Source organism: Pleurodeles waltl, chromosome 10, assembly GCF_031143425.1.
Source record: "Pleurodeles waltl isolate 20211129_DDA chromosome 10, aPleWal1.hap1.20221129, whole genome shotgun sequence".
NCBI lineage: Eukaryota > Metazoa > Chordata > Amphibia > Caudata > Salamandridae > Pleurodeles > Pleurodeles waltl.
Window position 1 is genome coordinate 904,807,378 of NC_090449.1, and position 20,427 is coordinate 904,827,804.

The 20,427-nt window shown below is 40.6% G+C and overlaps 1 protein-coding gene across 2 annotated transcripts in view; it reads right to left on the reverse strand.

Moving 5' to 3' along the window:
• Positions 1-20,427, reverse strand: part of CALCR (calcitonin receptor) — a 2,320,029-nt gene that overhangs the window by 689,793 nt on the left and 1,609,809 nt on the right. For both annotated transcript variants that reach the window (XM_069211663.1, XM_069211664.1), the window contains one exon: positions 3,567-3,720. In XM_069211663.1, coding sequence (XP_069067764.1) covers positions 3,567-3,720 — 154 coding nt within the window. The remainder of the gene's footprint in view (positions 1-3,566; positions 3,721-20,427) is intronic.

The window sequence follows — 20,427 nt, forward strand, 5'->3', positions numbered from 1 at the left end:
CATGATCAGCTCCAACCTCACCACCATCATCAACCCCTCAATCCATTGCAGAACCTTCCCAGAGAACTTGAAACACATAGAGGTCACGGCTCTCCGGAAGAAGCCTTCAGCAGACCCAGAAGAGCTCAGCAACTACAGACACATCTCCCTCCTGCCCTTCCCATCCAAAGTCATGAAAAAAATCACTCAACATGCAACTCTCTAACCATCTAGAACAGAACCATTTCTTAGACATCATGCAGTCAGGATTCTGCAGCAGTCACAGGATGGGAACCGCCCTCATTGCAGCAGCTGATGACTTCTGGACCATCATGGACAAAGGAGAAATGCACCTTTCATCCTGTTCAACCTCTCTGCAATCGTTGACACTGTCTCCCATGGCACTCTTATGTCAAGACTCCACAACGCCAAAATACAAGGACCTGCCCTGAGATGGCTTTCCTCTTTCCTCTCTGACAGGAGCCAACTAGTCAGACTCCCACCATACACATCTAAACCCAAGAATCCCATCTGCTGAGTCTCTCATGGGTCATCACTGAGCCTTACCCTCTTCAATGTCTACAAGGCACCACTCTCACATGCCCTAAGATCCCACAGAATCCACATTGTCTCCTTCATAAACAACAACCACACCACCAGGACAAACTTCACCAACCTGCATGTCAAGCTGGCAAACTGGATGAAACAGAAATGCCTAAAACACCACACTGACAAAACAAAGTCCTGATGTTCGGGAACAAGAGCTCTCCATGGCACTCCCTCTGGTAGCCAACCAAACTGGGACCCACGCCTACCCTGACAGACCATGCTGGCAACCTCAGAATCATATTGGTTGACAAACTCACTGATGACCAAACAGGTGTATGCCATAACGTTTTCCAGCTTCGTCATCATACGTGTACTTCACAAGGTACTCAAATAGCTCCTCACAAACACCATATACTCAGTCACCGAGGCCCTCATCACCAGCAGACTAGACTATGGCAATACACTCTACACCAGTATTTCGAACCAGCTCATACAAAGGCTCTCGACTACACAGAACACTGCTGCCAGACTCATCCTTGGCATCACCCGCAGGGCACTCACCATCCCCCACCTCAGAGAGCTACACTGGTTACCCATCCAGAAGCACGGCCAGTCCACACTGATTGTCCACACCTACAAAACCCTCTACAATCCTGGACCTGCCGACCCCAACCACCACCTTAACTTTCACCATCCAACTAGGCAACTGTGCTTATCCGCACTCAGCCTCACACAGATACAACACATCTGCAGAAGAAAAACAGGAGGATGCTCTTTTTCCTACATTGCTGCCAAAACCAGGAAACACCTTCCAGATCTCATCAGGACCTCCAATAACTACTCATGTCCCATAAGAACTAAGGGCCTAGCTGTTTAAATAGGAGCTCCTATGATCCTACACATTTGCACTAGCACCTAGATACCCCCTCGGGTGATGAGTGTGCTATACAAATCCTCATACCACAAAAGCCACAATGGTTCAGCCCACTGTCAAACTATAATTAAGACCCTCTATCTTCAGGGTATAATTTCCAGGTGAAATAAAAATGAAGTAAATTCTCTCCTCCCGAACAGGCAAAAACAGACTGCCAGGCTGAGAACTCAATGGACCAAGCAGAGTCTACTAAATATCAAACCCAAAAAGCAGATCTCTGAGTAGCCTGCCATTGTCTTCCACAAAACCTACCTAAAATAATTTTAAAAAGGCTTGGCTGATCTTGGGAGTATTTAGCATTTGTGTAAGTAAAAACAAGGCTAACATCAGTACTAGAAGTGAATCCGGGAACTTCAGATTTTTGTCAAGAACAGTGGTTCATCTAGAAAACAGCTGTGGTTTATAAATTGTAATAGGTATGCATATACTCAGCCCATCATTTTGTCATGTATATACATGGCTTTTGAAATAAATCATTCTTCCTACTCAATTAAAGAAAGAATAAAATATATTACAACTACACTATAAACAATGGGCATATTTATAAGCCCCTAGCGCCACCTTGTACCAGTTTAGCGTAATTCTTTTTTTTACGCTAACGTGGCCCTACAAGGCCAAAATCCATGTGTCATATTTACAAAGTGGCACAATTCATGCATTGTGCCACTTTGTAACCCTTTGTGCTACATTATACCTGTGCCAGTCATAATATATGCAAAGGAGGCATTTTACCATTAGGGGGCCCGAAAAAATGGTGCAAAGAAATCTAAGAGACTTCTTTGCATCATTTTTTTCTGCACTTTTAATGCCCGCTCAGAGCAGGCATTAAAAGGAGGCACACTGTTATGTATAATGGCCCTCACTGGGCTTTGCAGGATTAGAGTCAAAATATTTGCTGCTAATCCTGTTTTTTTTAGGGTCGAGGGCGCAAGCGCTCTTTCCCTGTTGTAATCTCTCTGTGGGCTTTTAATCACACCCATGTCATGCCTATCACTTTCTTGGTTTGTGGGCTTGCCTTTTAAAATTCGCTTGATTTTATTAGTGCAAGGCATGCACGAGTCATGCCTTTTCTGGTGTTTAGCCCTCCTCGAGAGCAAAGGCCAACTACTGAAAACGTACGAGGCTCCATGTTTTCGGTATGGTTTCTGGACTTCTTTTCTCTTTATTTCATAGGCAGCATGATCTCGCTGGGCAGTAATCAAGCGCTTTTCATGACTACAAGTTTAATTCTATTGTTTATCCTAGCACTCCTTCAGAAATTCATGGTTTTACACAGCGCGATTGCGATCGTTTTTCTTTTATGACTATGCAACGGAGACACCGGACCGGTCATTTTGTTGATTAGTCACCTTCACACTCATGGCATGGCACATTAAATCAGCTCCCTCATGTGAAATTCTGTTACTTTTCATTTTCAGTTTATATAGCAAGAAAAAACGGTTAGGAGTTTACAACTCTAATAGCTCTAACTCGAGCAAATGCGAGACCCATTACATTACAAATGCTTGTTCTAACTTGCACTCTTCACACTTCTCTACTTATACCACAAAGTTAGCACCAATCTATGTAACTGGAAGGTATTTGGTAACAGTTTTACAACATATGAACTCTTTTTCATAATTACTACACTTGTGAATAATTTTAGATACATTGTTTATGTTTGTGAATTTACATGCTTATTTACATAGAATGTGTTTATTATTATCAAATCAAGTTATATTTCCTAACAGGGGTCTATTTGAATGTACCTTTTAGATAGCATATGTTCCATAATATGCAACTGAAAAACATTTCTGCAACAAATGATAAATGGTAGGCTTAGCTTACACATGATCCACTCAAACATTGCGCTTCATTTCCAAACTTTTATTTGAGTTGGGGTGGTTTTGAAAGGGGCATTTTACAGTGTGCTGCATAGATTTCATATAGTTATGCACTTGCACAAACATTTTTTTTAGTCTTAATTGATGACAACAAAAAGACTATTGCATGTGACCATGAAAAATATTTACAGTATTACATACGTACCTAGTTTACAATATGCAGAGTGAACAGGCTGGGCCAGTTATTAATATTAGATTAATATGTAATATAAAATACATACCCCATCCCAAGAGATAATACCAATGCAGATGCTGCTCTTCCGCGAACACCGCCACCACTATTAACGTATGGAGGTAAATTCCTTCACAGAGCATCCAAAAGTAGTTGCAACCCAGCATGTATTGGTGAAAGGCTTGTAGCACTTTGCAGCCCACCTGAGAGACATAAGAAGAATTGCTATGGGTTGACAATCATATGAGGAGACAATGATCTGCATAGATAAGTCAGAGATTAGTCCTTATCTTAAGCTTTACAGAATGTTTTTTTGAAATTTTACTTGAATCCCGAATACATGCCAATTCCATTAATTGCATAACGTCAATATATCTGGCACATTAGCAAGAAAACAATAAAAATCACAAGCACTGTACGCAAAATCTGCAAAACAATTTAAAATACATAAAACATAATTTGTAGGGCAAAGAGAACACAAGATCATGAATGTTAATTATCAAGATAATTTCTTTGAATGAAAACTATAATAGAAGGAACCCTATGCTTAGACATGATAGAATCCGTTTTTCTGTTTTTGAAGCATTTATTTATTAAAGGAAGCATGCATATAGGCAATCTGCAATTTGCAAAAAAATACACATTTGGTCTTAGGATTCCTTATACTACTATCATGTGAGACCCACTCCCCTCCCTCCCCTCCCACTCCTAGGATCAAGGTGTAACATGAGGGGGTGTCGTCCCCTCCACTTTTATTACGGATATAGTACATGGGTTCCCTCTATAAGCATTCCACCTGCCCCACACTTAACCCCATTTCTCTGGACAGCCTCTGTTTTCACAGACCATTTTCTCCACCATCATACACCAAGCCATGTCTTTTTCCCAATTAGCTAGTAGTGATGTTGATGAGCCCCCCCACCCCTCATAATCGCACTATGTTGTGCTTGGCAACCGTCAGACCCAGTGTTAACCAGATTTGATCCGTTCTGATCAGGTCCTTTGCTTCCCATACATTTAGTTCATGCACTTCTTCACCCCCTCCCAGAAGGATTGAATTAAGTGGCAACTCTGGAGTAAATGAAAAAACTTCCCCTCTTGCCTGCACTGCCAACGAATGGTGGAGTCCTCTTGTCCTACCTTTTTATCTCATCTGGTACAGGAGAGGTAGGTCCTGTGCAGGATTATGAGCTGTACCAAACGGAACCTCACCCTGACTGTCACCTCCTTAAGGGAAGCCAGGACCTCCAGCTATTCATCATTTGCAAAGCCACCCAAATCTTTAACCCAGTGTTCACGTAGTTGTACAAGTGTATCTGGGGAGTTAATGGTCAATCTTCTGTATGTAATGGATATTGCTTTATATAGCATGTGGTCATCCAGCAGTCTATCCTCAAGTGGCAACAATTCAGGGCGGTCCGTCTCCTGGGGGATGGCCACCTGGAGTGTGTAACGGACCTGAAGATAACAGAAGGTCTCTGTGGGTGTTAGATCATATTCCCTCTGTAGATCTGGAAACGAGCCCACTCACCCGGGCCCAAAGGTCTCCTACTCTGAACAGATCTATAAGGTCCCATTTTCAAAGCCTGGCCTGGATCCCAGTGTCTCCATTATTTTGGAGTCCCATAGAGGTGTTGCCTGGGTAATTTTATACCCCCACCCTAATTTGTGAAGTCCTGTGTGCCATATCTAAACTGTGAGGTGTGTGGGACCCAGAAGGGACAGGTGCTTGGGTTTGGTATATAGGGTGCATAGGTAGCCTATTGGTTGTAAGGTAAGGTGATCCATTCAATATGCCAGATCATCTGCAATATGGTGCACCCATTGATTTATGACTGTGAGCTGCGTCACTCAGTAGTATTTCTGTATGTCTGGCAATGCGATTCTCCATCATAGCAACTCTGAGTCTATTTGTTAGATGTTATATGAGCTGGTCCTCCATCCCAAAGTAGTGTCCTCACCTCGCCCTCTGTGGTCCTAAAGTAGATGGCCGGGAATGGTGTATTTTGTAGGATGAAAGGAAGTAAGGGAGGGACATAATTTTAAATATCGCCCCCCCACCATATAATGAGAGAGCAGCGTTCTCCAGTGTGACAGAATCTGTTTCAAAGCACAACATTCCCAAGGGGAAAGTCTGACTTCAAGAAAGTTTAAACAGGTAATGTGTAGTATGAATTATACTTGTTAGGAGCAAAACTGTCTATCCTCACAAGCCACATGTAGGCAGTATACTCTGAATACAACAGTTATACAGATGTTCTAGCTTCTAAGAGAACTCTATTAATTAGTTGACACAAGCACCCATTCTTAAAAAGAGCTACGAAATGTAAATGAAGATTATTTTAAGGATAGCTCTTTATTGTAGGCATCGTCTAAGAATATTTTCAATTAGGATACCCCCCCTTGTCAAATATGCTTTATATAAACATTGCATAAGTTCAATTTGGCCTGGAGGAAGGTCCATTACCGTGATACCTAACATAACTTTACAACAAGAGAGGAGCTAATAAGAATACCATTGTTTCAGAGAGAGCTCAAAATCTAGGGGATCTCTTATTGACCTCAAGGTTTTTTATTTTTTTATTTATTTTACATCTCCAGTAGTACACATTGCTACCAAATTGTGGCCCTTCTTATCATTTAAACTATTGATTTTCAGCTATCCCTGCCTTGAACTATCTCCTTTGAGCTTCTACCAATCCTCTATTAGCCTCACATGTTCCCTTCAAGGACCCAACAAATATGATCATTAACAAACTCAGACAATACAAAAGCTAAGGCACCCTTGAGGATGGAGGCCTAAGTGTTAATTGAAGTCATCTTCTCTATGTGTACATTCCTTTTACACTTGACTATGTTAAATCCTTAGATTAAATAAATAGTGTGATCTTTAGAATAGGTGTGTTTGCTCTGATGTGCTGCAGCTCCAAATGGTGTCCATTTTAAAGGGTCGTTATACCCTTAAATATTTTTGACTCTTTTGGATTCCTGTTGATGACTAACATCCCTTTGTGCCATTTGCATGGATGCTGGAGAAATTTGTAGAACCTATCCAGTTTGACTTAAGCTTCGGTTTGATTTGGGTTTCATCTCTACAAACAGGCAATTATGAACCAAAGGAAGAAAAGCAGTCTATCCCAGTGGAGAGTGTCTTAGTTTATATAATATTTATTTGAGGACTTATGATGACTAAGACAAGGATACAAAACAAATAAATAAGAAACTATTTAAATGTTTGTACTTTTTAACATAAGCTAGCTGAGGATGGAAAAAGGACCATCAATCACGCTAACTTCTGAAGCAGTTCAATCAAAGGACATTACAACAATTCATAGAATCTAAAAAAAAGTAATTCATGTTTTTACGGGTTTCTGAAAATCTTTATCAAGAAAAGAAGGTACGTACAAAGGAAAAAGCAAATCCTTTATCTAGAATAGGAAATATTTTAAAGGAATCTAAATGGCAAAGGTAGGGATCATTCAGGAAACAGAACTAAAGGGGATCAAAAAATACATCCAACCTCAAATTACCATTTGTGGAAGGCACTGTTCATAATTCTATAAGTTAGCAAATGGATAATGGGCCGAAAATAGTTAAATATGTGAACCACACTGTGAAACAAATATAATAGACACAATCTGCACTGATCACAATAATTGTGGAGCTATTTAAAGGGTGTATGAGAATTGTTTCCTAAAAGCTAATCTCTTCATTTTATTCAGACAAAAGTTTAGTGTAAAAATCCAACTTTTCACGCAGGTAAGTGGAGATATGTTTATTCATGACTGGGATATGTTTATTCATAACCAGAAGGGAGACTCTCAGCAACTGACAAGCTCCTCCATTCCAAGCCCCCACCATACTATCGAATACACACACAATACTCTGCAGCGTGAGGTTGCTTCATCATGACTTTAAGAGTGAAGAACATTACACATCCCCTTCCCTCACTAAGTTACCTTGGCATAAAAAAAAGTAATATTGTGGAGAACAAGAATTTTGTATTACCTTACAAAGTTCTCCAATTTCTTGGGCAACCTTAACATTGCCTTGTTACGCAAGCTCACTCCCTGGCCACCATCCTTCATGACCAACGATTTGGTGTTAACAACCATAAACATTTTGCCCTTAATGCATTCCGGAACCTTTACAACTTTATTGAGATTCCACATATTCCCATCACTCAACAACAAGGAATACTTATACACCTTTACCACATCCAATGACTCAGAAAATTTGGAATCAGACTTATTGATTTTTCCCTCTTTTACCACACAAAGCTTATCGCCAACCATGTAGTCTCCTTCCAAATCTTCTTTGGCTTCTTTTTTCCTTTCTACACCTTTGGAGAATAATGCCCTATGCTTCCTTCCTCTCATAATCTCAAAAGGAAATTTTCCAGTCACACTGTGGGGAGTTGTGTGGTATGACCAAATCAGATCCTTGACTGCTTTCTGCCAATTTATTCCTTTACTTACTGCCAATTGCAGAACACCCTTAAAGGTTCTGTTCCACCTCTCAACTAGTCAATTGCTCTGGGGATAATAAACTGACACTATTATATGTTCAATGTCATAACTTCTCAAAAAAGTCAATCATAACATTTGCCACAAATTGTACTCCATTGTAAGACGCAACTGCTTCAGGTACACCTTCAGAATTGAACAAATCCAATAAAAACTCTACCACAGTTACCACATTGGCATTATCTAAAAAACTTTACTACAGGCCACCGAGAAACGTAATCCACCACCACCGAGGCATACTTAGGTACCTTCCCCAAAACATAAAATGGACCCATGGCATTGATGGCTATTTTTTCCCAAGGTCCGTTCAACTTATCTGACTCTATGGGAGAGATTTTCACCACCTTCTGAGACTTGTCACTCCAAGCACATAAAACACATTCCCTGATATGATGTGCCACATCTCTGTCTATGTCAAGCCACCAGTACTCAGATCTGATGTGCTTCTAAGTTGAAAATACTTCAATTAAGGGTTGGTGATCCGTTCTTAATACGAAAGTCATTCCTTACACATACTTCCTAATGTATTTCACGCCCCACCAACATGCAAGAGCTTCCTTTTCAATAGTGGAGTAGTTCTTCTCAGCTTCTCTCAAAGGTCTGTACGCATAAGCAACAGTTACATCCTTGCCCTTTCTTATTTGCAATAACACAGCGCCCAACCCAACAGAACTAGCATCCGTGTTGATGATGGTGCGATCTCTGGTGTCAAAAGGTTTGAGTGCAGGCGCAGAAGCTATCTGTCTTTTTAACACTCCAAACTCTGACTCACACTCATCACACCACACAAATCGCTCTTTTAGGCATAATAACTTCCTCATGTATTTTGTTTTATCCTCAAACATCGGAATAAACTTTGAATAGTACTCTGCCAGACCCACAAAAGATCTGAGTTGGTCCTTGTTGACTGGAGAAGGTGCATTTTCAACAGCTACCACCAAATTTGATTTAGGAGAAATACCATCTTGGTCTATCAAATTATCTAAATATTTCACACCAGACACACTCATCTTAGACTTCTCCAGTCTGATGGTCAGTTCATTCTCCCTCAAAATACCAAGAACTGTTCTCATAGTATGATCATGGTCAACCTGATCTGTCCCAAACACCAAAATGTCATCCTGAAAATAAGCTACATGGGGAATATCTTTCAACAAATGATGCATGGCCCTTTGAAAAACAGCTGACGCCTACGCCAGACCAAATGGCATACGTTTATATCTGTAAGCTCCCTCTGGCATGATAAAGGACGTCAATTCATGAGATTCAGGATGCAACATTAGCAGATGACAAATCTAATGTGTAAAATACTCTAGCCCCCTTCAAAGTGGACAACATTTCCCCGATACTTGGTAGTGGATGTCTATCCACCCAGATAGCCACATTCAGACCTCAGAGGTCCACACATAAGCGTAAATCCCCATTGCTTTTCTTCGCAATCACCACAGGACCACACCATTCGGACGCCTCGATCTCTTCAATCACATCCTGCTCACAGAACTTTGTTAACTCTTGACACAATTGTTCCCTCAACACAATAGGAACAGTGCGTGGCTTATGAGCTTTGGGAACAGCATTTTGCTTCAAAATAATTTTGTGCAGGAATCCCTTTAATTTTCCCAACTCCTTCCTGAACACCTGGGATATTCTTCCATAAAATTGACATACTGCACATTGCAATTCAGGATGGTTGGGATCTAACCCTATTCCAAGATCTTTGTGCTGTGGCCAACCTAAAAGATTGGCACCATCTTCAACAAAGTACACCGTGGAAGATACCACAATGTCCTGAAACTCCAACTTGGCCTCCATGTAACCCACTAAATATTTGGGCTTATTTCTGTATGCTACTAAATGCACATCAGGAGGTTTGATTTCACGCTCAGGTAATTTTTACAAATTCTGTTTCCCAATCAGCGCATAATGTGCCCCTGAAACAGCCATCACTTTCATCTCAACCCCATCAATATTGATGACACAGTAAGGTCCACTCGCATTTACACTTCCAACATCCACAACCTGCAATATGAATTGTTGTTATCACACTCTACAAAACTAATCACCCATTTAGCCTTCTTCACACCAAACTGTCTTCTGTTGCACACCCTGGCAACATGTTCCTTTGCTTTACATCTCCTGGAAATCTGACCAATTGCAGGATAACATGAATCAGTTGCTATATGCCCCCTTAACCCACATTTAAATCAAATTAAATTGTTTTTCTCTTCTGGTTTTGCACAAACACTAGGTTGTTCCATTTTCTTAAGTCTGAGACCATCGGCATTGACAGAATTCACTATTCCTGTTGGGGTTGACAACTCTTTTAAAGCCTCATTTGTTATTTCCACTCTTTTCATTAGGTCTATTGCCATCTGTAGAGTCAACTCCTCCGTATTCAACAGTTTTTCCTGTATTTTCTTGCTGTGCACCTTTAAAACCAGCTGGTCTCTTAACATCTTGTCCTGAAAAGTTCTGTAGTCAGATGAGGATGCCAAAGACCTTAATCCGGCTACATAACTCTCCACTGACTCACCAGGTAATTGGCATCTTCTTAAAAATTTAAATCGTTCTACTACAACATTTTTTTTCTTTCCAAAATTCACATCCAGCTGGTCCATCGTGCTCTTATACTCATCTTTGTCTTGATCATCCTCATCATCCGGATCAGGCAAGTGCTTTAATACACGCCTTCCCTCAGCTCCCAAACAATGTTTGAGCATCGCCAGTTTTCTAGATGCTGTAAAAATATCACCCCCTATAGCCGAAACATAAGCTTCAAAACCCTCTTTCCAATCTTCCCAGGCTGTTATTGGTTCACCTGGAGTGTTAACACAGGAGCTGCAAAACCCTCATAGTGCTATAATTAAGTCCAATTTAGTGATTAAATGCACTACAATAAATAATTTGATTGATCAGCACGCTGCTTTATTTGCCACTTTAAATTGTCTGACCAGAATGTCACTTAATCTTCACAATGGGCACACAAAATAAAAACTGAGGCTGAGGCAACAATGCAAGTGGGGTACGAACATGAAGCTTCACCCTTTGTGCAGCTTTCTACGTGCCAAAGGATTCCTGCAACACGAGACTATGGAATGCTATGTCGTTTTTGTTACGTATTTTGTTTGATGTGTTGTTCTTGTTTGGTGTTATGTTCTTTCATTCTGTTTCTGTTTTATTTATTCTATTTTTGATGTTATTTGACTGCCTGTAGTTCTGTGTGTAGGGCTATTGTGTTATACTGTTCTTGTGGTTAAATTCATGTGGGTGTTGTGTTGTTGGTGTTGTGTTATCACCTTGTGTTATGGTGTAGTGTTGTGATGTTGGATTATAGAGCTGATGTGTGTTGCCATTGATGTAGCTCAACTCCAGTCCCTTTACAGGTTGTGTACAGAGAGGGAGTTAATATTTGAGTTAAGGGGTGGTGTAGAAGAAATAGGCATAATGTGGTGCCATGACCAAGAAATAATTTCAGTAAAGGGGGACAGTGTGCTCAGTGCAATCTCTTAGTGTTAGTGAATAATGTGGTATTGTTAGGTCATAGTGCATTGTTTGGGGTCATAGTTTAGTGGTGTGAGGTGGAGCTACAATGGCAGAGTTGGCAGTGGCAATGGTAGGGGATACTGTGGTTCTGTTAAGTTGTGAGGTCACAGTGCAGTGATGGACTGTGTTACTGTGGTAGTAATAAGTGAGCATATGGTACGTTAACATGGTTTTGAGATGAAAGGTGGCAATAGGGTGGCAGGATTGGTAGTATGCTGCAAAGGGTGGGTGCTTAGTGCTGTGTGGATAGTGTAATTTTGTTAGAATGTTCTAATTTAGTGGGGGCTTATACTGACATACTTGGCAGTATGTCTGTTTACAAAGGTATGAGGTGGTAGTGAAGATAAAATGGAGCTGGGTTGATGTGTTGTGAGGCTACAGTATATTTGCTGCCAAGCGGTAGAGTGATGTGAAGGATATTAGTGATTTACTTTCAGGCGGTAAGTGTAAGTATAGAGAGCATAGCACAACAGTTATGTATAGCTCTGGCAGAGTGTTCAGTAGTAATGCCTTGGTAACTTGGCACAAGCAGTGAGGCTTATCTCAGAGGCAATGTATAAAGTATTGCCCCAACACACACAGTAATACAATAGAAACATTACAAAAGGGTCACAAGACCAGTTTAGAAAAATCACCAATATATATTTGAATCAAACAAGACCAAAATGGAAAAACTCCAACAAACATCAGCAAATTTATGAATTTTTAAATTAAAAAGAGTCTTTAATCGGTTGAAATCAATGGATGCAGTGTTTTTACACAAAATACATAGTTTGTGTCAAGAATAAAGCTACACGGGTGAGCGTGCATTGGAAAAACAAGCAATGCATTGATTCCTGACTCACAAGTGAGGCTGTGCATCATTTCTTCTACAGTCGGGTAGGCGATGCATAGTTTTTCTCTGCTGCAGAAGAGCGCTGCGTCGATTTCCGGATGGGCAACCTCGAGTCCGCACAGATTCACAGTTATTTTGACTCCCAGCGACGATGCATGCAAAATCCAGTGCACAGTGCTGAAGACCTGTGCTGCATAGGTGATGCGTTGATTTTGGTAGCTGCACACATGTGTTATGTCGATTTACCAGCCACTCTGCAGGGGATGCATTGATTTTTCAGCCGCGAAGCACTGCTGTATCTAATTTTTTTCCCCACACGGCTCATGTGCATAGATTTCAGTCTTCATTCCATCAACTTCTCCTTTCAAGGGCCCAGGGACTGGATTGGGCACCACTTAGAAGGGGAGGAGACTCAGCAATAGAGTCTCAGAAAGAGAGTCTCAGCAAGAGTCCGAGTGCTGGCAGAGGTAGTCTTTGATGGCCCTGATACTTCAGAACAGGGGGCAAGGTCAGTCCCGGTCTTTGGACACACTTCACAAGCAGGAAAACACACCAAAGCCCAGTTTCTTCCTCTCAAGGGCAGAAGCAGCAACTGTAGGCCAACCCAACAAAGCACACTCACTCCTGAAGTAATCTAAAAATCCTGGGTCTTGGGTCCACTACTTACACCCCTTTCTGCCTTTGAAGTAGGCAACTCACAAGATCCTGCCTTGCCAAGGCCTGGCCCCAGACACACACCAAGGGGTTGGAGACAGCATTGTGTGAGGACAGACACATCCCTTTCAGGTGTGTCAGCTCCTCCCTCCCCACTCTAGCACAGAAGACTCATCAGGATATAATGCTCCTAGAGGAATTGTTTGGATATAGTTTATGTACAGAGTATCCAATCTTCAATTAAAGAATAAGACAACTCCATACTGTTCAAATCCAATATATTAATCAGTAGGATTCAGGAAGTTCACAAAATGTACAACAAATACAACAAATGTTCATCTCTCAGCTCATTTGGGCCAACCACTATTACATACATTTCACCTTCACAAGACCGACTAACTCTAGCACCATGCCCCCTAGTCCATGCACAAAAACTGGAAAAACATATCAGGAGACCAATGAACTTACACTCTCAAATGCCACCTCCCAGACGCAACATCCAACCCAGATCAGGCTGCAAAGAACCACTCCCAATGGATCAAAGAATGTGCCAGTGAAATCATTCCCGTCAAACCAGCCAAATTCATAGGATCTGCCAGAAAAGCCACCTGGCTCTCCGAAGAGCTGATAGTCACAAAATGCAGATGCTGGCAACTAGAAAGGAAATCGGTAAAGAGACAGGCGACCATACCACCTTCAAATCAGGACTCAACCAGTACCACCACTTCCTGAAATTAACCAAAAAGAAAGCTCTTACAGACCTATAGAATCCAGCTCACGCTGCAGCAAGGAAATCTTTGCTATTGTGAATGAGTTCTCTAAACATGCAGTGGCCGCAAATTACATCACTCCCTCCCAAGAACTGTGCAACACCCTAGCAGACTTTTCCCATGACAAGATTGCAGTCATCTACGAATACTTTGAACCCCAAACCTCCACTGCAGACAGCATCAACCTGCTCACACCCACCAACACAGACCACCTGCTCATTCATTGGGACACACTCATGACTCAAATCACAATCTCCATCATGAACTCTGTGCACTCTTGAGCACTCTCAGACCCCTGCCGCACCACCTCATTAACCCCAGGATCAGCATTATTGGCAACACACTAAAAAAATTCTGAACACCTCCATCACCGCCGCTGCCTTCCCTGATGACTGGAAACACACCAAAGGCCCCGTCTGAAGAAACTACTGGCCCATAGTGCTGCTCCCCTTTCCAGCCAAGGTCTGCAAAAAAAGCTATCAACCAGCAACTTATTGAACATCTGGAACACCACAATAACCTGGACCCCTACCCATCTGGATTCTGAGCAAACCATAGCACAGAGACAATCACAGAGACATAGCACAGAGTGATCGCAGCCACTGATTACATCAGAGCCCTCCTGGGCAATGGTGAAATGGCTGCCATCCTCCTCCTGGACCTATCAGCTGCTTTCAACACCATCACCCACCACATCCTGATCAAAAGACTCCATCAAATCAGAATCCAAGGAAATGCCTTCAAATGGATTGCCTCATACCCCACAGGAAGAACTCAGAGAATCCGTCTCCCACCATTCACCTCAGAACCCCAGAAGATCATCTGTGGCACCCCCAAGAATCGTCCCTTAGCCCCACCCTCTTCAACATGTACATAATCCCTCGGCCAACACTGTTAAATCACACAGACTGAGCATCATCTCCTACACAAACAACACCCAACTCATCCTCTTGCTGTCAGAGATGAACCCTCCAACACCAGACCCAACTTCTTCAGGTGTATGATGAACATTGCCACCTGGATGAAGAAAAACTGTCTCAAACTGAACACTGACAAGACAGAGGTCCTCATTTTTGGCAACAACACCTCACCGTGGAACAAAACATGATGGCGTACTGAACTCGGCCCTTCCTCTGCCCTGACAGACCAGACCCACATCCTTGGCATCATGCTGGACAACAAGCTGGACAACCGTCTTATCCCCCTGCCACTACTCCTTGTGCATGTTCTGCAAAATCTTCAACTGGTTCCCAATCAACATCAGATGAACCATCAAGCAGGCCCTTGTCACCAGCAGGCTGGAGTGCAAGAACACACTCTACATAGGAATCACTGCACGCCTCCTAAAGAGACTACTGACAATACAAAACTTGGTGCCCAGACTCATTCTAAACCTACCCAGATGAATCCACATAACACCCCTCCGCAAGAAGATACACCTGCTCCTGATCCAAAAGAGATGTCAGTTCAAAATGCTGACCCACGCAAATAAAGCTCTGCACAATGAAGGAGCGACGTACATCAACAACTGCATGATATTCCACCAACCAACCATTCACATATGATTCTCCTCACTCTTCCTCACAGACACCCATCGAATATGCTCCTTCTCTCACGTAGCCTGGACTGACCTTCCCCTACACCTCAGGAGTGCCTCAACACTAGAAATTCAGGAATGGACTCAAAACCTGGCTGTTCAGTTGAATGGTCCACTACTAAGCAGCTAGCAACTAACTCAAGTGACATTAGACCCTCACAGGGGATTTTCTATGCTTAATAAATCCCTGATTAATTGATTGATTAATTGCTAAAAATACATAAGAATATATGGGATCATCCTCTTAGACCCATTGTCTCATGTTTAGGTTCCCTTTTGGAACATCTGAGTAAGTACATGGACTCATTTTTTAAACCTCTAGTGAACGTGCAGAAGTCATATAATAGGGACTTGGCCCACATGGTCTGTGTAGTTGAAGGTTTAAACTTTTTTACGTGATAGGGAGTTTCTTGTCAGCTTAGACATTGAAGCCTTATACATAAACATTACTAAGGAGGACACCATCAATGTAGCTAGGGTTGTATTGTCAGACTCTGTTTTGCAAGGGTGGATATTGATTTTTTGGTCAAATATGTAAGCATGGTTTTAAAGAACATTTATTTTTGTTTAAGGATCATTTGTTGTTACAACTTAAAGGGACCAGCATAGGTGCCACATGTGCCCCAAGTCTGACACACATTTATGTGGGGGCATTGAAAATCAACATATCTACAACGAGCCAGCTACCTTCTTTGAAAATGTGTGAAGCACTGTCATCTCTTTATTGATTATATATTTTTTATATGGGAGGGCCCTGAGGAATATTTGGATGAGTATGTCATTTGGCTGAGTTTAGGTGACACCAATCTGAGGTTAACAGTATTTAAGAGTAAGGGAAGTGTGGACTTCCGAGATATGTCTATTAAAGCAACTTCAGATCACCTCGAAGTTGAGCTTTTTATTAAGCCCACCAATAGGAATACCATTCTTGTGGTAGAAGCCAGGCTGTGGTCATAACATGGCGGACGGCTGCGAGCCGCAGCGATGGTCTTTTGGCAGCCATCACTGCGGCAGTAGGCGTTTTTTACCACCAATGTTGAAATGAGGGCCAATATCTATTTGGGCAATTTCTCCATTAAGGAGAAATTGCACCTCCATTGATGATTTCTACAGGCACTCTGAAATATTGGAGAAGAAGTTTAAGGATCGGGGAGACCCCAAAAAATTGATCAAACACCCATTCAAGTGGGCCAGATTTTGTGATAGGATGTGCATAACCAATCTGGACATTATATAGTTAAGGATACAGTTATGAGACAGACTACTCAAAGATGGTGCCCGATTGGTGCGACCGAGCCATGCTATAAAACAGATACCTCATCCGATGGTGACTCGCAAACGTTTACACAGGTGGCTCCAGTTGGGATAATGATGACACATATTAAAGTTGCATTTCACTAGCTGCTGAATCTTTCATTTTTTGGCAGCCATTGAATCGTCACGGACTTGGTGGTGAGTGTTGTCGCTGAGATGTCAGTAATTTGTGAACTGACCCTATAGGTTATAAAGTTAGTGTAATATAGGAAACTATGTGATGGGTGGTGTTTACCCTTATAACTACAGAGAGAGGACCATTGAGTCAGGGTCCCCTTAGTAACACTGGCAAGGACTGTGAGTTTTATGTGGGAGGTTTGGCTCTGTGGATGTGCGGAGACTGAACTTCATTTAAAAAAAATATCTGGTACAGATTTTATGTATATTTTATGAATGGGGATATTTCTGGCCAAAGAAATTCACCGCCCCAAGATGGATTTTTACAATATTTTACACAAATGTAATTTTGATGATAAAAAAAAGGTGATAAACAATTATATTTGTTAGTTCATTTGATAGTTTTGTTATGGAAGTAGCACTCATTTTGGCCTTACCCTGCCAGCTGTATATCATGCAACATATACTTCAAGTGCCTTATCCAAGAGAGCAAAAGATTATTATATTTGGTTTTGTGAGGAAGTGATCAATAGAAGCATATTGACCCTTCTGATATCATCCATTGGATGACGAGGCAGGAATTTGACATTTTCGCCTGATCTCAAGGGTTTTCAGGGTCGATTTTAGCTTTGGTGGATGGAGCGCAGAGATCTATAGTTTTTTCACATGAGTACCATGGTGGTTGAGAATTGCATGTGGTTTTAAATGTTCACTGTTTTGCCATGTTATGTAAAAAGTCTATGATGTTTATTGTCTTATGTTATTGATATCATGTCATTGTCCTCTTTCACAGATGTTTTTTAAAAATCTGTAGAAGACAAAACTAATTTGGGTTGTCCTGAAGAAGGTAGTTTTTAGTAAATGCATGCACCGAAATGCATCGACATACTGAAATGCAGAATCTTCTGTACACTAAGAGGCTTTAAAATTAGAAATTGATATGATCATGGTTCCCTGCTGATACTTTTGCAGATTTGCAGTTTTTTGGACTAATTGATTTGTCTTATCTGTTCTTCCTGGTATTACTGATTTGATGTTTATTATGTATTATTTTCTATTGTTTATTGTGGTGGTTATATGTTTTAAGTAATTCATGACAGTTGGATGCTGTATATAAAAAAGGTACATGTTTGTATAATTTCTATAAATTGTTTAGTGAGCTGCCCAGCTTAAATCTTTGTGAGTTAAGTCAAGCGATTGAGACAGTAGTTTTTTTCCAGGTTCTAAAGATGAAGAATACTATAGTCCTGAAGCAGGTGGAGTACCAAACCGAGGAACTTCACCAAAATATGTATTAACTACACTCTATGCGTTCAGTGTTCTTGGCCTGCAAAGAGGAGGAAAGAGATACAAATGTTTACTCTTGCATTTACGCTTTTAAATGGGAACCTTATTTTTATCTATACAACAAATTGTTTTGCTGTACTTTAGATTAGGGTGCATTTTATCTGTGAATTATGTAGGGATCTATGTAAAATGAATTGATTAATGATATTGATGTTTTTCAAACAATAATCGTCAACTGAATAATTAATCATCATGTTTTTATCAAACGCAGTTTGGCTGAGCAACATTGATCATAAGTGGGCATGTTTTTGCCTTTTGGGCAGAGCATCTTTTACAAAGGAATAAGTATATGCTGTGATCCTAGTAAGGGCCACATTTGGGCTTTTAGACTTAAATTTAGTGGGGACTCTTACATTTATCCCGTACCCTAAAAGTAATTACCAGAAATTACCCAGTACACAACAAAAGTATTAGAGTATTTTATAACCACCCCCTTCAAAACCTCTGGATATTATCCAAATAACAAATATGTTGTTATGTTTTCTGTATAACTCTTCTATGCGAACAACTGTATTTCAAGTGTTTGATAGTTCTTTTATATTAAATTGTACCAATAATATGCGATATAAATAATGCTGTGTTCAGTGGGCCTATGTGATATCATCTTGATATCACAAATTATGTAATTGTGATGTCTTATATATTTTCATTTGTAGTATCCTATTCAGAATACAGTCATTTAGATGATTTTCCAACAAGACAAGAAGGTAAGCAGGAAGACTGTTTAAGATGGGGAACACATGGATAGGGTGAGGGAAGTAAAAAAAGTAACAAAAAAGGGGGAAAGTGAAGGGTAAATGTGTAAAGTATTACAAAAAGGGAAAGGGAGGTAAAATAATGGAAGAGAGTGAAAGGGGAAAAGGAGGCAGGGGAAGATGTATGGATGGTGGAAACATAAATGGGGTACAGGAAGTAGTAAAAATGAACAAATGATTACAGTGGAAGGGGAAAAGACATGTTAAAGAAGGGGGAGTAAAAGGGGAAAGTATCAGGTGGAGAGGGAGTAGAGGGAGGAGATAAAAGTAAAATGTAAATATGAGTAAAGCAGGAGAGTGGAAGAAATGTTAATGAGTGGTAAAAGAATGGTAAGGAGTAAAAGGGTTAAGTAACTTAGAGAGGGTGTTTAGGGAGGGAAAACATAAAGGTGTATGCTGAAGTAGAAGAAGTAAAAAAGTCTAACACAGCAAAGAAAAGGGACGGGAGGTGAGGGGCTAAAGGGGAACTACCTTAAAACGCGGAGCAAACAACTAACAAAGAAAACACTGTCAAAAAAGATTCGAAGACGAAAATTAATCAGAAACACTTTCTTTAATTGTGTATTTCGTCAGAAACGATTCTATTCATTACTGCGGTCTATGTTTATGTCACATTTTTCCTCACAAATCAGGTCTCTGGGAAACAATATTTACCTTTTTTGACCTAACTGACCTTCTTTTGCAACTATCAAATGTATTTTTCTCTTAGTGCTATTTGTATTCAGATGTTGTTTTTCTTTGTATACTGTTTGTAACTGAAACAATTGTATTATTAATTACTTTACACAACTTGCACTTATCCCTAGTGTGGATATTTTATCATATTTTTCAGAAGTTGCAGAAGGATTAAAATGGAATGAGCTACATGCCTCCCAAATGTATGCACTCTCTGAGATAATCGGATGATAATAAAATGAGGTTTTATGAGGATCGGAGATAACACAATTCTTGCCACTTTAAAGAGTAATCCTAATTATGAAAAGATATTTGGTGCAATGATAATATCATTTTATCATCGCTCGGCATATTGTATTCTGTATTCCCTGTTTGAATATTTAATGAAAATGAAACACTTCGAGTAAAATGTTTGCAATATGATTGCCACACCTAAATGTTTTCGTATTTTAATTTGAAAAAGTGAAGTTGAAATGACCCTCATGATCCGATTTAAAATGATAAAAATTGTGAGAGGTGGCTACTGTAAGTCAACACAATATAACTCTGCACTATAATACATTGTTGATAGTTACTGTAATTGTATTGTATTTATATAGTGCTTACTATCACTGATGATGCTTCAAAGCTCTTTTCTGCAACTGCCACGCTACGCCAGAAACCAAAAAGGATAAGGGGAGGATTAGTATAGAGAAATGTGAGTTAATTTGAGTGGTGGACATGCCAGTCTGTTCGTTGGACTGAATTTGATAATGGAGGGGAGAGACTAGAAAGTGT